Raw genomic sequence first — 13,009 nt, 5'->3', positions numbered from 1 at the left:
GTTGAGAGACGGCAGAATCATGGATTGGACACGCGATATAAATACACGGAATGCATTGTGATGGGCATCGGGGAGTGCCAAGGAGCCTGACGCTGGCGAGTGGAGAAGCTGGAGAGATCGTCGCTCTCCGGAGTCAGTCCGTATCTCCGCGTCCCTCCATTTCTAGGGATCCACCAAAGAGCGTCGGGAAAACTAATCCTTCGACAGTAAATAATTAACGGCTTGCAAGTTGCTGACTGCAGGTCGGAGAATTTTCGGATTATAATCGTCACCTTGTCTGCAGGAACTAGACAGTTCACGGTTGACGTCTACAACAACACCGAAGATGGCAGTCAAACATCCATGTCAGCCACTCAATAACGACACCATTTCGGACCATCCACCCCGAGATTCCGAAAAAACATTATTGGGAATCTATCCCGATAACCGCGAAGTCGTCATGGTCAAGTCGCCCAGTCTCATGGAGGACAGTCAAAGAGCCCTGCCAACTGGGTTCAATGTGACTCTTGGTGTTGATGCTCTCAACCCGGATTTCTCGCTCTCCGATTTCTTGAAGTCTAAGGGAATTAACAACTACACGGCAATTGACGTTCCTCCGAATCACAACGACCTGTATCAAGCGCCTTATCAGTGGACAACGCGCCGAAAGACAATAACGCTCTGCGGAACGTTTATTGCGTCCACACTAGCCGCCTACTCCGCGGGCGGCTACTCAATGGCCTCCGAGCAACTCAAAGCGAAATGGGACGTCTCGGACACCAAATACAACCTCGGCATCACCTTGTTTGTCGCTGGTTTCGGGTTCGCGCCGATGATTATGGCACCCATCAGCGAGAACTATGGCCGATACTGGGTCTTTGTTGGCGCAGGCGTCGTCTTCTTCCTGGGGACATTGGGCTGCGCTGTCACGACTTCTTTTGCCGGCATGCTCGTCTCTCGACTCATTACCGGTAGCGGGGCCTCGATCTTCGCAACCCTGACAGGGGGTGTGATAGGGGATTTATTCCATCAGGACCAGCGTAACACGCCCATGGCTTTGTATTCCGCAACCGTCATGATTGGAACTGGTTTAGGACCCCTCTTCAGTGGCATTATTGTCGAAAACCTCAGCTGGAACTGGGTCTTTTACCCGCAGCTGATGACGATTGGGCTAACGACTCTATGCCTCTTCTTCTTCTTTTCCGAAACACGAAGCAACGTCATTTTGAAGCAGAAGTGCAATGCGCTCAACAAACTCAGAGACACAACACCGAATTCGATCGAATCTGGCTTCACGCCAACGAACCCATCCATTTCTCAAATCCAGTTCCGCCCTCAGATTGGCGAGCAACCGAAACTTGGAGTCGGCATTATATGGACCAGCTTTGCGTTCCCTCTCAAGCTGCTGGTTACGGAGCCAGTCGTATTCTGGTTTTCCGCGTGGGTCTCTTTTGCATGGGCGATTCTCTACATGCAATTCACCAGCATCGGTATTGTGTTTCGTGAGGTGTACAAGTTCAACAACAGCGAGGTCGGCGCTGTGTACACGGCAGTGGTTGTCGGATCGATCCTGGGCGCGGCGTTGAGTATAATTCAAGACCCTATACTACGAAAACTGTGGCCGCATCGCATGGCCAAACCCGAGGGCTGGCTATACGCTTCTTGTGTAGAGTCTGTCTTGTTGCCAGTGGGCCTGTTCTGGTTTGGTTGGAGTGCAACCCCGGGGGTATCATGGGCCGTTCCTGCATTGGCTATCGGTTCGTGCACGATGGGAATCTTCAACATCTATTTGGCGGTGTTCAACTACCTCGCAGAAACCTACCATCGGTACGCTTCCTCTGCACTTGCAGCGCAGAGCATGTGCCGAAACCTGCTGGCTGGCGTCTTCCCGCTGTTTACTCACATCATGTTCCGAAACTTGTCAAATGGGATCGCTGGCAGTATGCTGGGATGCATTGGGATTCTTTTGACTGCGGTTCCCTGGTTGCTGTCGTTGTTTGGCGAGAAGATCAGAGCACGAAGTCCGTTCGCGAGCCAATTGAAAGAGGAGGGCTCCGAGTTAGAACCAGTTTAAGGGGTTTGCGTGGTTAATGGGAAATTGAATGATCATGGCTGGAAAATTTGACGTAATAATTACAATGCTACCTGATACTCATTTTTGTCTCTGCACGCGCATTATCGTTGCCGCGTCATCTGTTTTCCAGGCTATGCCTCAGCGTCTTTCGGCGATCGGCTTGCAGCAGGTTGTTACTCACTGAGCCGTGCTAGGAGGTCGTCCGACTCAGTTTAGACGGCCGCGGCGTAAGGACCTAAAGGATAGCTCTTCTGAGAATATGTCCGGTGGCGATATTAAAAATTCTAGACCGGATCGTAGGGAATTTACGGACGTTCTCGGGGTCTCCGTACTCCCAATCCCTTACTAGATATGCTCTCTGAGTCTACTAACAGTCATTGGAACCGTATAGTTCTACGAGCATTCGCTAAAGTCTTTGCTAGCAAAAATCGTACCACCGAGTCTAGGCTCAGCTCGTCGGGGTCGGTCCGTGTCTCCCCTTTGAGGCTAACCGAGGCTAAGAATGCATGCCAAGCGGCCGGGGTTTCTCAAATGCCCCGGATAATTAAGAAGCTACGCAATTTACCGGTAACGTGATGGCTGCTGAGTCGTGTTAGCTACGTTGGGGGAACGGGGAGACACGGCCTGAGTCCGCTGGGTCTAGATCATTTCTGGACTTGGTCCGCCTCTCCGCGACCCCAGACTTCAATCCTCCACGCAGGCCCTGCAGCGGATTGCCTCCCTGGAGAATCCCCGTGGGGAAGCCAACCAACCATTCACCTAGTGTGTCGAACCCGATCCATTGGTAGGGTCATGCGACGTGCGACATCTGACTCTGGCGGGAGTAGAGCCCTGGCTCAAGAAGATTATAAAGGAGCCTTACAGCCTCAACTGAATCCATGCTCCAATCTCCAAGTCCCCATCAATCCTCCGACCTTCTCTCGCAAGACGTCTTTACAATCTACCTACCCTGACCATCGCTGATCTTGGTCAAGATGGAGGGCGGGATACCAACAACACGCCCTGCCCTGTCCGTTGCTGAGATTCTTGCAGCGGACAAGCGCTCGGCATTCTCCCTCTCGCCATCCCTTGTTTATCTGTATGCCATTCTGGCACCGGCCTGCCTGGTCGTTTGCGCTACCAATGGCTACGACGGCTCGGTTCTTACCGCTCTACAGGGCGTAGCGGCATGGAACGAACAATTTGGGACCCCCAAGGGTGCTCTGCTGGGATTCACCAGCGCGGCGTATCCCCTGGGTGCCATTTTGTCGACACCCTTCTCCGCCATTATATCCGACCGCTTCGGCCGAAGATGGTCAATCTTGCTTGGAAGCTTCATCATGATCATCGGCGTCATCATCCAGTGTGTTAGCAAGTCTATTGGGCTTTTTATTGGCGGTCGAGTCGTCGTCGGCTTCGGCATCACGCTCGCCTTGGCTGCGGCCCCCATCCTGATTTCGGAACTGGCACATCCTCGACACCGCGTCTTATTCGGCTCCCTATACAACACCAGCTTTTATCTTGGTGCCCTCCTCGCTGGCTGGGTTTCATTTGGAAGCTATCGAATCCCCTCTGCCTGGGCATGGCGTCTCCCGACACTGCTGCAGGCAGGCCCCGCCGTGCTCCAGATGACCTTCGTTTGGTTTCTGGACGAGTCCCCTCGTTGGCTCTGTTACAAATCTCGCGGCGAAGAGGCATTCAATATCCTTGTGAAGCACCACAGCAATGGCGACCGGACAGATACTTTGGTGGTTGCCGAGTACTTCGAGATGAATGAAGCCCTGCAGGCTGAGCGAGAAGTCGAATCCGCAGGGCTCAAACTTTTCCTCGCCACACCCGCAAACCGAAGGCGGCTCGCCATTCTCATCACCATCGCTGTATTTGGCCAATGGAGCGGAAACGGCCTGGTTTCGTATTATCTCACCAAGATCCTGACAAGCATCGGAATCACGACGCAACGAGAGCAGACGATGCTCACAGGTACCATCAGCACCGTCAACTATGCTACCGCATTGATGGCTGCCATTCTAGCAACGAAAATCGGTCGTCGTAAGATGTTTGTTGGAGGCGCCATTGCAATGTGGCTGACCTTTTCGGCTTTAACAGCGAGCATTGCCGTGTACAACAACACCGGTTCAAAGGCAGCGAGTCAGTCGGCACTGGGATTCATCTTCATCTACTACGCCTCGTTCAATATCTGCTTGAACCCCCTTCTTTTCCTCTACCCCACAGAGATTCTGCCATTTAGACTCCGAGCTATGGGTTTGAGCATCATGGTGTTTTCGACCAAGGCAGCCTCGTTTTTCAACCAATTCGTCAACCCCATTGGTATGGACAGCCTTGGTTGGAAGTATTATCTTGTCTATGTCGGTTGGTTGGTAGTGGAAATCTTTGTCTTCTACTTCCTTTATCCCGAGACTAAAGGGTACACTCTTGAGAACATTCAAGAGGCGTTTGGCGAGAAGCTTGAACGTCAGCGAGCCGACGTTGAGAGCATCTACAACGAAATGGAGAAGAAAGACTCTTCGAACTTACAGTAGTTATATGAATACGATGTTTACCTTTGAGGGTTATCATTCCTGAGATCAATCAGTACTGCAAATAAGGACCGTAGGATTATTGTGCCATGGAATGTATCTTGAACTGCTCATGTATAATTTATTAATATTTGTAAAATCCAAAAATTTCATTGTAGTTGCACCTCTATATCAATTCTCGTGGTTCCCCCTGAACCAAATGGGCATCACTTCCGTTACTCTTCCCGGTATCGTCCCAGTGTTCATCTCGCCCATTTCTGTTGAAAAGAGCTGTGGTGCCGGTATGCATGGCTTTCAATGGAGTTTGGAATTGCCTAGTCGAGTCTCTTTCCGAGTTGTCTTGACTGGACTCTGACGCACTAAAGTATGGTCGCAAAGCCGGCAAACATGCAATGACGATACCGATGTTGCAGTCGAGAGTGCTCCACAGTGCTGAAACTTTTTGGTTAGCTCACTCTCCGTTTCTCAAATGAGGGCATGAGATCTTATGGAGTTATATCACCTACTAATTAAGCCGGTAGAGATCGGTTGCCCTACATACGACGTTCGGATTAAGACAAAGCGGAATGTATCGAATATGATATTTATAATACCGAGGAGGAACGTGCAGTATAACCCGATCTTGAGGGTCCACCTCATCTTTAAGCCCGTTATGACAAGCCATGGCAGGAAAAAAACTATCAACATTATTAGATGCTCTGTCAAAATTAGCAGGCTAGTCACGCTTAGCTCACCCAAGATATCTGCAACAATATGAATCGCCCAATTTACCACGAAGACGAGGTTACCACGACCAATTGAGCAATTTGATCCCGGAGTGGGTTTCCTAACCCGTCATTAATAATAGTCCCTACTTGCCGTGTAGTGATGATGGCATAACTCACCAGATCTGATCAATCGGGTTGCATATAAAGAGCACAAGCGACATACTAGTTATATAGGCGGCGGCAACATACACAATCGTTGCCCATAAGAAAATTCTCCGTTTTAGCATGAATTCCGGGAACATTTTCAAATACATGGAAAGAAGTGTCGCCTGCGAGAGGTAAAGAGTCGTAGAGAAGGGGACATTTGACATCCAGAATGTCTAGATTACGTTCATATTAGCCATCGCCTGCAATTTCCCAACCGGAGCTGGTTCACCTTGAATATCCTGGGAATGGATTTTGGATCACCCTTGAACGCAATCATATCCGTCTTTAAATCCGGTTCAAGAACGCCCAGATGCTCGAGGTACACATTTAAAGACGCGACTGAGGCACCGGAAACCCACGCGCTGCACATGAAAATATCGCTTGTGATTAACTTCCTCTTTTGTATCTTGAGGCGGAGGTACAGACGCGCAATGATGACGGCGGCGGCGATGGCGAGTAAAAACCACCCGGAAAACTAATGGATATCAGGGAGGAATCCACTGTGCTATCTCGAGGTTTTGGGTCATACCTGGATCACAATCGGAGGTGGGCCCGCCATTGCAGTGGTCGGGGGGCCTTTGACTAACTGATATAGTATTCCAGTGGATATAAGTTAGAGCTGATGATATTGGAAGTTTGAGGCTAGGCGATGCGTCGGTATCAGGTGATTCAGGTAAGTGGTGACAGATGCAGCGAGCGTGAGGATTATGACGAGGAAGCAAAGGGTCTGCAACCCTCCCGAGACCGAGGCGCGAGGGGATCAAGCCAAATATACACTTTCTGCAACCATTCAAGTCCAATGTGGCGTGTGCAAGGTTTCCATCGTGCAAGCGGCGTTGACGCGAGCTAACCTGGAATCGGTGGAAATTACACGAGAAACTGGCATCGCCAGCTTTTATTCCGCGCCGGATGGCATATTCTAGGCTTAGTTGAGAAGTCGAGACCCGCCAGAATTCCAGTCCATCCGATGGTAGTCCGCATGTCTCTGCGATCGGAAAACTTCATCACTACAAAAGCTCAACCCTTGATTGTGCGTGCCACCAATGGGAAATACTGAGGACAGATAGCCGTGCAGTACCTTGGGTTTATATGACGCACTGATATAGATGCGAGGGAACTTTGACGAGGCGTCGTGTACAATCTACTGTGTTTCATGAACACATCACACCCTCAAGACGCCTGCAATTGAACTGAGAGTGCCGAACCCAATCTAACTTTCCAACTCCAGCCACCCTAACTTTTGCGAACTAAAATCTGACAATCTAGTCCATAGAGAGCATAGTGACCCAAGAACCCCCTGTGATCGACGCCCAAACCAGCTCCGCGCATCACTTAGCTCATTGCGCTAGGGCGTATGAAACTGTGAATGGTTCCGCTAGATCAGGCATAAACGCCCAATGAATCATTATCAACGGAATGTGTTACAGTACATAATAAGGCCATTGTGTTGCTCAACAAAGTGAATTAGAGTAAGATAACCTTGATGCATAACAACCTTCGGCCCCACCAAACCTTCGCCTTTCAACCTTCGACCAAACCCTCCGCCCCCGATAATTCATACAGCCTGACGCCGAGCCTCCTCCAGCAGCCCCAGTAGCTCTAATAGCTATATTCTATTCCAGTCTAGCTTTTTAAGATTTTTTTTTATCTACTTCTATAGTTATATTACTTATAACTACTTTCTAAAAGATATTAAGTTTATTTTATTATTATTTATAGAAAATCTTTAGATTTTTATTTTTAGTTATAATAGAAATAATTTAATAATTTAATTATATTAAATTAAATTTATTAATATTATTAAATTAAATTTATTAAATTTTAATTAAGTAGATTTTTTTAAATTCTATATTAGTAATTTATTTATCTTAAGAGAGCAGATAGAAGTTAGATTAGTATATAATAAGGTAAATTATTATCTCTATATTATAGAGCGTTCCTATTTGCACCTGGCGTAACAGAATGCTTGACTCTCAGTCTGAACCTCGGCAGAAGCGGGCAGCACCACTATCACGGGCTATCTCGATCCCAAAACAACGAAGCGGACGCTGGAATGACTGACAATAGGTGGTACCCTGCAGTGCCATTATGCATGTCTCTTTTTGCATGCGTCTTCTGGTCGCGACATTGACTATCTGTTGACGGATAAAAGGCTGAAGCCGAGATAAGAATGATGGAGCATTAATGTGTTTGATCGGCCCAATAGCGTCATGTCAAGAGATCAAAGGAGTGCAGCAAATAGAGACTCATTATTGACAAGTAACAAGTACGGCAGAGATATCAGTAGGTATATCACTTTCCTATACGACCGTCCAGCTAACTTGAGTTGTCCAGACCGGCCGTCTAAGCTGCCTGCCTTCAAAGCTTAGGGCAACATGACGCACTATCGCCAATAAGCACGCTCTTGTTCACCTTCTGTGTACTCTGCGGCACATCAATTGCAGGATTTGCCTCAAAGAAATCAGCCGGCTTGAGAGATATGACACTGATCTCACATGGCATACCGGGGAAATCCTCCACCCGTGGGTTGTGCGTCATGCCAAAGGTGTGCCACACCACAACATCTTCGTTGCGGACGTCTTCATTTCGAGCGGCGTAGTCATGCAAACCGTCGGTCTCATCGATAGATTGCATTGTCCAGCGACCGCCTGCGTAAAGATCGCCGTCGTTGTGGCGCGTGACCCAAATGTGATGCTCAGCGAAGCGCGCGCGCCGGCGAGCCACGGAGTTTTTCCCCGCAAAGATTAGTTGGCAGGGCTGGGGTACCAATTTATATCCAACAGGATTGCCTGAAATGCGGTTGTTGACAGATTCATTGACCATCTTGAAACAACGGTTTGTGAAGGGGCTGGCATCCTTAAACCCAGATTTGATGAAAGGTGTTTTCTCTACGACATAGGCATTGCCCTCTGGGTTGTCCTCACCCTCCGGGACGGGTACTGAATCCTCTTGAATGACTGAATTCATCTGGCTGTCAATCATGGGGTCGATTCGTAGAGAGAAGAGGTGCTGGTGGAAAGGTGCCAGAACACCCGGCGAAACCACATTACCCCAGGGCGAAGTCTTCCCAGGATCAATCAGAGCAGTCGAAAGGATACCCGTCGCACGAGTTTCTAGCTCCACGTTGCCGTTCTGGAAAAAGTGCCAAGCGAAGATGTATTCGTAGTTTCCAACTGTGAGGATCGACTGCACTACAAGCACGCGGGATCGGGTGATGCCAGCGGCTTGGGTTCGAGAGTTGGTGTGTTGTTCGTTCCCAAACGGGCGGTGTAAAATTTCCCGATTTGGTCAGCGTCTGGATACTAATCCAATCCAAGTTATAACTTAATTGTTAGCCAACGTCTTCTCAGCATGTGAACAAAAATTCGGTGAAGATTCGAATGAGCTCAGCTGTCTACCTACGCCTGACTTTATCTTTCCATGTTTTGTAGTCCGAGTACCGTCTCACGGAATAATCTTCGCCTTCCTCATTCTATCAAATACCCCGCCCCACGCCTGCAATGTATCCCTTTCCTCCTTTCCTCCGGTTCCATATATCTTGCTCACATCAAGCTGCCTATCGAAATCAAACAGCGTCATAATGTAGTACTCGAACCCAGCGAATGTTTTCGGGCTATCTGCATGTCCCGTCTGCAAGCCCTTCTCATTCTCCAACTTATACCACACGTCAATGTTATCCTTAATGAACTTACGCATCTCGGGAGGATCAGAGGTCACGCCCGTGCTCTTGAGGCCAAAGTATCCGCAAAGGATGGGCCACTTCTTCTCCCAGGAGCTCGGAGCCCGCGCATCAGCGACATTGTAGGCTCCGCCCTTCTCAGTGGATGGCGAGAGCGAAAGGCGAATCGTATGTTGCGCGATCATCTCCGAGCTGCAGTCATTGTTCAATGCTTTCCAGCTCTTTTCTGAGCCCGGGAATGGGCATTCTGCGCCTTCTCAGTGCACTACGCTCCACAAGCTGAGGTATATGCCCATGACCGTAGCGAGCGAGCAGAAGTTCTGATTCGGCACGAAACCGACGATGAGGTCGGGTCGGGTTTCGCACCAGCTCCATTTCTTGTTCTTTGCGTATTCAGAGACCCAATCGATTTGAGGGTAGTAGAAAACGGTGTCGTGATATGGGACTTTCAGTCGGGGTTGAGATTCCGCGTAAGGGACGTGGATATAATCGGTTGGATGGTTTTCGAGCAGATGGCAGCCATCTAGGGAGTATTAGCTTATGAGAACCAGTTGAAGGAAAAAGTACGTACACGTCTTTCCACCTGTCTGCAAAACCATAAATTCGAGGCTAGGGCTCAGATGATCCATCGCGAGAACGCTTCGCTTCCACATTGCCACCGCTTCGTCGAATTCTTTTTTGACGTCTATATCTCCCTTATAGGCAAGATAATACGCATGTGTGATTTCTTCGACCTTATCCACTTTGGACTTGATTCCTGCTTCCAATTCCTCTTGTGAGCCGTTCAATAAGTCTATCCCCGAGACTATGTTCAGCCGTGGGTCGTTTGGCCATTGCGATTGTTGAAGCGAAAGGGGACGATTTGTGAGCGCGTGCACGCGTTTCCAGATATTAGGCTCGGGATAATCGTTCAAGATTTCATTTACGAAGCTCCAGCCTGTCACGCCAGAAGCTCCGAAAACAAGGGCGGTTTTCGACATCTTGAACTATAAGCAAAAATCTCAAGTCAGTGTAACTATAACAAAAGTAATGAAGGAGGACTCAAGAAAAGCGTGGATCTTATATATTTGGATTTTTTAAAAAAAAAAAATCCGTCATGTGAACAACTTGATCGGGCATATCGGATGTAAGGTAACTCCAGCTTGCATGATCAGGGATAGAGACAAACCGCCACGTCGCCCTCAGGCACCAACCGCAGACCCGCCGTTAATAGCCCGGACACCTGAGTGTTCCGAATGGTTCGGGAGACTCGGATAACATAACGTTATGCTTCACGTTATGCTTTCACGTTATGGTACCTCTTGGCAAAAGGCGGAGAGCAGCCAACTACTCGTGCCTCGTAGTTGGATACAAAACCTATTGCAGTCCACAAAACCTGTGCCATGTACCACACCAGCTTAGAGTCTTCGTAGGGTACCTAATTTCCCTATGGGCCAGCCATCTTTGCGGTTCAAATCTTGAGTTCCGGTACGGTTTTGGCTCAGAGGCCTAGAGCGACAGCTGGTAGAGGGTACCGTGCTGTTTAATAGGGATAGCGTTCTATATAAAACCGATGCGTACTAGTGCTAGAAATGACAGGGGTACTGTTCGTCCTAGACGTGATCTTATCGGCTGAGTCTGCCCGAACATAATCGAAATCCGACATCCTAAACCCATTATTGATCTGTGTTCGGGAAGCCCGGATGCTAGCATAACGTTAAGCATAACGTTAAGCCTAACGTTAAGCCTAACGTTATGGTAGCTATCCAGGCTTCCCGAACCACTCAGGACACTCGGATATCTGGGTTATTGACAGTGGGTCATGCGGTTTGAGCTTGAGGGCAACGTGACGGTTTGTCTCTACCCCTGATTATGAAAACATTTATATAACAGATTAATCTCAGGCCCTACGGTCTACATATCCACAGAATATTCGCCTCACTCAAGAAAGACAAGCAATCATCCTCCCAAAGCACAACCATGGCAAACATTGACAAACGCACCGGCACCGACGCCAAAGTATCCGTGGAGATTGATCCATCGGCGCCCGGCACAATTGTCCGAATTATATTGGCCGCCGAATCAGTCCTCAACGTCTTCATGGCCATTCCTATGATATTCGACGCGAAAGAAGCCTTAGGACGAATGTACTTAAGCGATGGCAAGTCTGTGGCGCCTCACGCTGCCTCTATCTTCCAACTGTTCGGCATCAGCCTGGCCGCCATGACGGTCCCGATGGTGCTTGCGATCCCGAATAAAGTTGGGGCGATAGAGACGAGGCGGACCACGTACCAGATGTTAGCCTCGTTTGAGGCTTTGGCTCTCCCGCTCTCGTTTTGGCAGGCGTGGGTTGCGGGGGAGGCGGGTAGCGGGCTTAATCCCAGCAAGGTGATTTGGGGCCTTGGGCTGGGGATGGGGGTCGCGTTGGGGTTTAGGGCCTGGGTGTTGTTTGTGAAGCCGGAGTGGATGGGGAAATATAGGGCGAAGAGGGTGGACTGAGGGAAGTTCGCTGATGGATTCAGCTACATGGGATAGTTATTCTAGTAGCTGTTCTTGTCCGCTTCAACGACAATTGCTTGCAAGGGAAGAGCGGATGTAACATATGATTCTATGAGTGTGTTGTCGTCAGACGGAAGAGGCAGGTCCAGCCGGGATCACTAAGGAGGTCAGGGTCAATGGAGGAAAAAGCCTGCATGCTCTCCAGACGGCAATTTGGTGGTAGATCTTCCGAGACATAACCAACAGCCCGTATATGGTCTTTCCGGAAGTTCAGTGTCTCAAGGATATATAAATAGTTTTTTCTTTCTTTTTTTAGCGACTAAATACCTTAGAACAAGGGGTCCTTATGCTGGAGGGCGCACATAAACTCCTTCCTCGCCGTTTATTTACCTTGCGGTCTCGCAAAAAGTTTACGAGACAGTCACAGGGATCGGGCCATCCGAAGGTAGATAGTCAAGTAGGGATAGTCTGCAAGCTCCATCTTACGGCGGTTCTCCCCCTGTAGGGGGTAGTAGTGACTAAAGAGGAGGTCGACTCGCGTACGGGGGTTTTGCGGCGTATACGTGGCCCCGCTGAGAAGGAGATTCTGGATCCGGAGCCATTCGTCGGGGGAATAGCCGGCCTGCATCCCGTCAGTCCCGCGGTCTTAAAGGAGGCGCGGTCGTGCTTCCCCCGATGCCGGCCCCGTTGTTCAAGGAAGCCTCGTACGGCAGCGCCCCGGGTGTGCCTCGTATTCGTATTGCCGTGGGCTACCTGGAACCGCCAGAGCTCGACCAACAGCCACGACATAGGCGTCGATCGTGCCCCTCGTAATCAGGGGGATCCCATGTTGAAATGAGCATGTTGTGTTGATTGAAGGAGAAAAAGACTAGCGCTAACCAGCGGAAGCTATCGACAAGAAGACATCCACCAATGGATCGGAATAGCCATCGATCCGTTAAACCACGGATCTCAACACCCCAAAGGCTTCGGCTAGGCTTTCAGCCTCTGCCAGGGTCGCGGCCTCGAGCTGCTCCTGTTCAAACTGTTGCCGTAGCTCACGCCCAAATGCGCCCTACTCATCTAGCTGCAGGTTGCTCCATGCTCCATCGCGGGGTTCAGTGCCGATACGCTATCTCGGCTATCCAGGCTCTTGGTATCCATCTTAGGTCCCGATTTTATGGCTGGCTGGCTGCTTTAATCCAGACAATAACCTCATGTGAAAAAATTCTACTGCCACAGCCCATCCTTTTTGAGGTTCTTGGACAATTGTTGTGTTCTTGAGCAAAACGGAGCTGAGGGGGTGTGGGGTGGCAGAACGATGGAACGGTACGGCCGAGTCAACCGGCTCACTCCGAGCAGGTAAAGACGGATATGTGCGCCGCGAGAG

The 13,009-nt window shown here is 49.6% G+C and overlaps 6 protein-coding genes across 6 annotated transcripts; 3 read left to right on the top strand and 3 right to left on the bottom strand.

Moving 5' to 3' along the window:
• The first annotated feature begins 224 nt into the window (after window positions 1-224).
• Window positions 225-2,124, top strand: BGZ61DRAFT_457007 (major facilitator superfamily domain-containing protein). Its single transcript, XM_046246592.1, has one exon. It carries the CDS (start codon window positions 326-328, stop codon window positions 2,051-2,053), a length of 1,728 nt encoding a protein of 575 aa, XP_046100736.1. The 5' UTR covers window positions 225-325; the 3' UTR covers window positions 2,054-2,124.
• Window positions 2,125-2,787: 663 nt separating this feature from the next.
• BGZ61DRAFT_426017 (general substrate transporter) lies at window positions 2,788-4,586 on the top strand. The gene is made up of 2 exons (XM_046243666.1): window positions 2,788-3,516; window positions 3,640-4,586. The coding sequence occupies exons 1-2, from the start codon at window positions 3,028-3,030 to the stop codon at window positions 4,570-4,572; spliced, it is 1,422 nt and encodes a 473-aa protein (XP_046100735.1). The 5' UTR covers window positions 2,788-3,027; the 3' UTR covers window positions 4,573-4,586.
• Window positions 4,587-4,675: 89 nt separating this feature from the next.
• BGZ61DRAFT_457003 (uncharacterized protein) lies at window positions 4,676-6,304 on the bottom strand. Its single transcript, XM_046246591.1, has 6 exons — window positions 6,013-6,304; window positions 5,713-5,958; window positions 5,454-5,656; window positions 5,304-5,395; window positions 5,076-5,246; window positions 4,676-5,001 (listed from the first exon to the last, which is right to left on the bottom strand). The coding sequence occupies exons 1-6, from the start codon at window positions 6,040-6,042 to the stop codon at window positions 4,736-4,738; spliced, it is 1,008 nt and encodes a 335-aa protein (XP_046100734.1). The 5' UTR covers window positions 6,043-6,304; the 3' UTR covers window positions 4,676-4,735.
• A 1,537-nt stretch (window positions 6,305-7,841) lies between these two features.
• On the bottom strand, window positions 7,842-8,732 carry BGZ61DRAFT_359589 (copper amine oxidase; the record flags this gene model as incomplete). Its single annotated transcript, XM_046241092.1, has 1 exon — window positions 7,842-8,732. A coding segment is annotated over one exon (891 nt), but the record flags the coding sequence as incomplete, so codon positions are not given.
• A 135-nt stretch (window positions 8,733-8,867) lies between these two features.
• Window positions 8,868-10,173, bottom strand: BGZ61DRAFT_508175 (uncharacterized protein). Its single transcript, XM_046251945.1, has 3 exons — window positions 9,734-10,173; window positions 9,429-9,685; window positions 8,868-9,383 (listed from the first exon to the last, which is right to left on the bottom strand). The coding sequence occupies exons 1-3, from the start codon at window positions 10,140-10,142 to the stop codon at window positions 8,928-8,930; spliced, it is 1,122 nt and encodes a 373-aa protein (XP_046100732.1). The 5' UTR covers window positions 10,143-10,173; the 3' UTR covers window positions 8,868-8,927.
• Window positions 10,174-10,965: 792 nt separating this feature from the next.
• Window positions 10,966-11,890, top strand: BGZ61DRAFT_457001 (uncharacterized protein). The gene has a single exon (XM_046246590.1). It carries the CDS (start codon window positions 11,122-11,124, stop codon window positions 11,638-11,640), a length of 519 nt encoding a protein of 172 aa, XP_046100731.1. The 5' UTR covers window positions 10,966-11,121; the 3' UTR covers window positions 11,641-11,890.
• Window positions 11,891-13,009: the final 1,119 nt, after the last annotated feature.

The sequence above is a fragment of the Ilyonectria robusta genome (assembly GCF_021365365.1).
Source record: "Ilyonectria robusta strain PMI_751 chromosome Unknown BGZ61scaffold_18, whole genome shotgun sequence".
Taxonomy (NCBI): Eukaryota; Fungi; Ascomycota; class Sordariomycetes; order Hypocreales; family Nectriaceae; genus Ilyonectria; species Ilyonectria robusta.
This window is presented reverse-complemented; position numbering and strand designations above follow the sequence as displayed.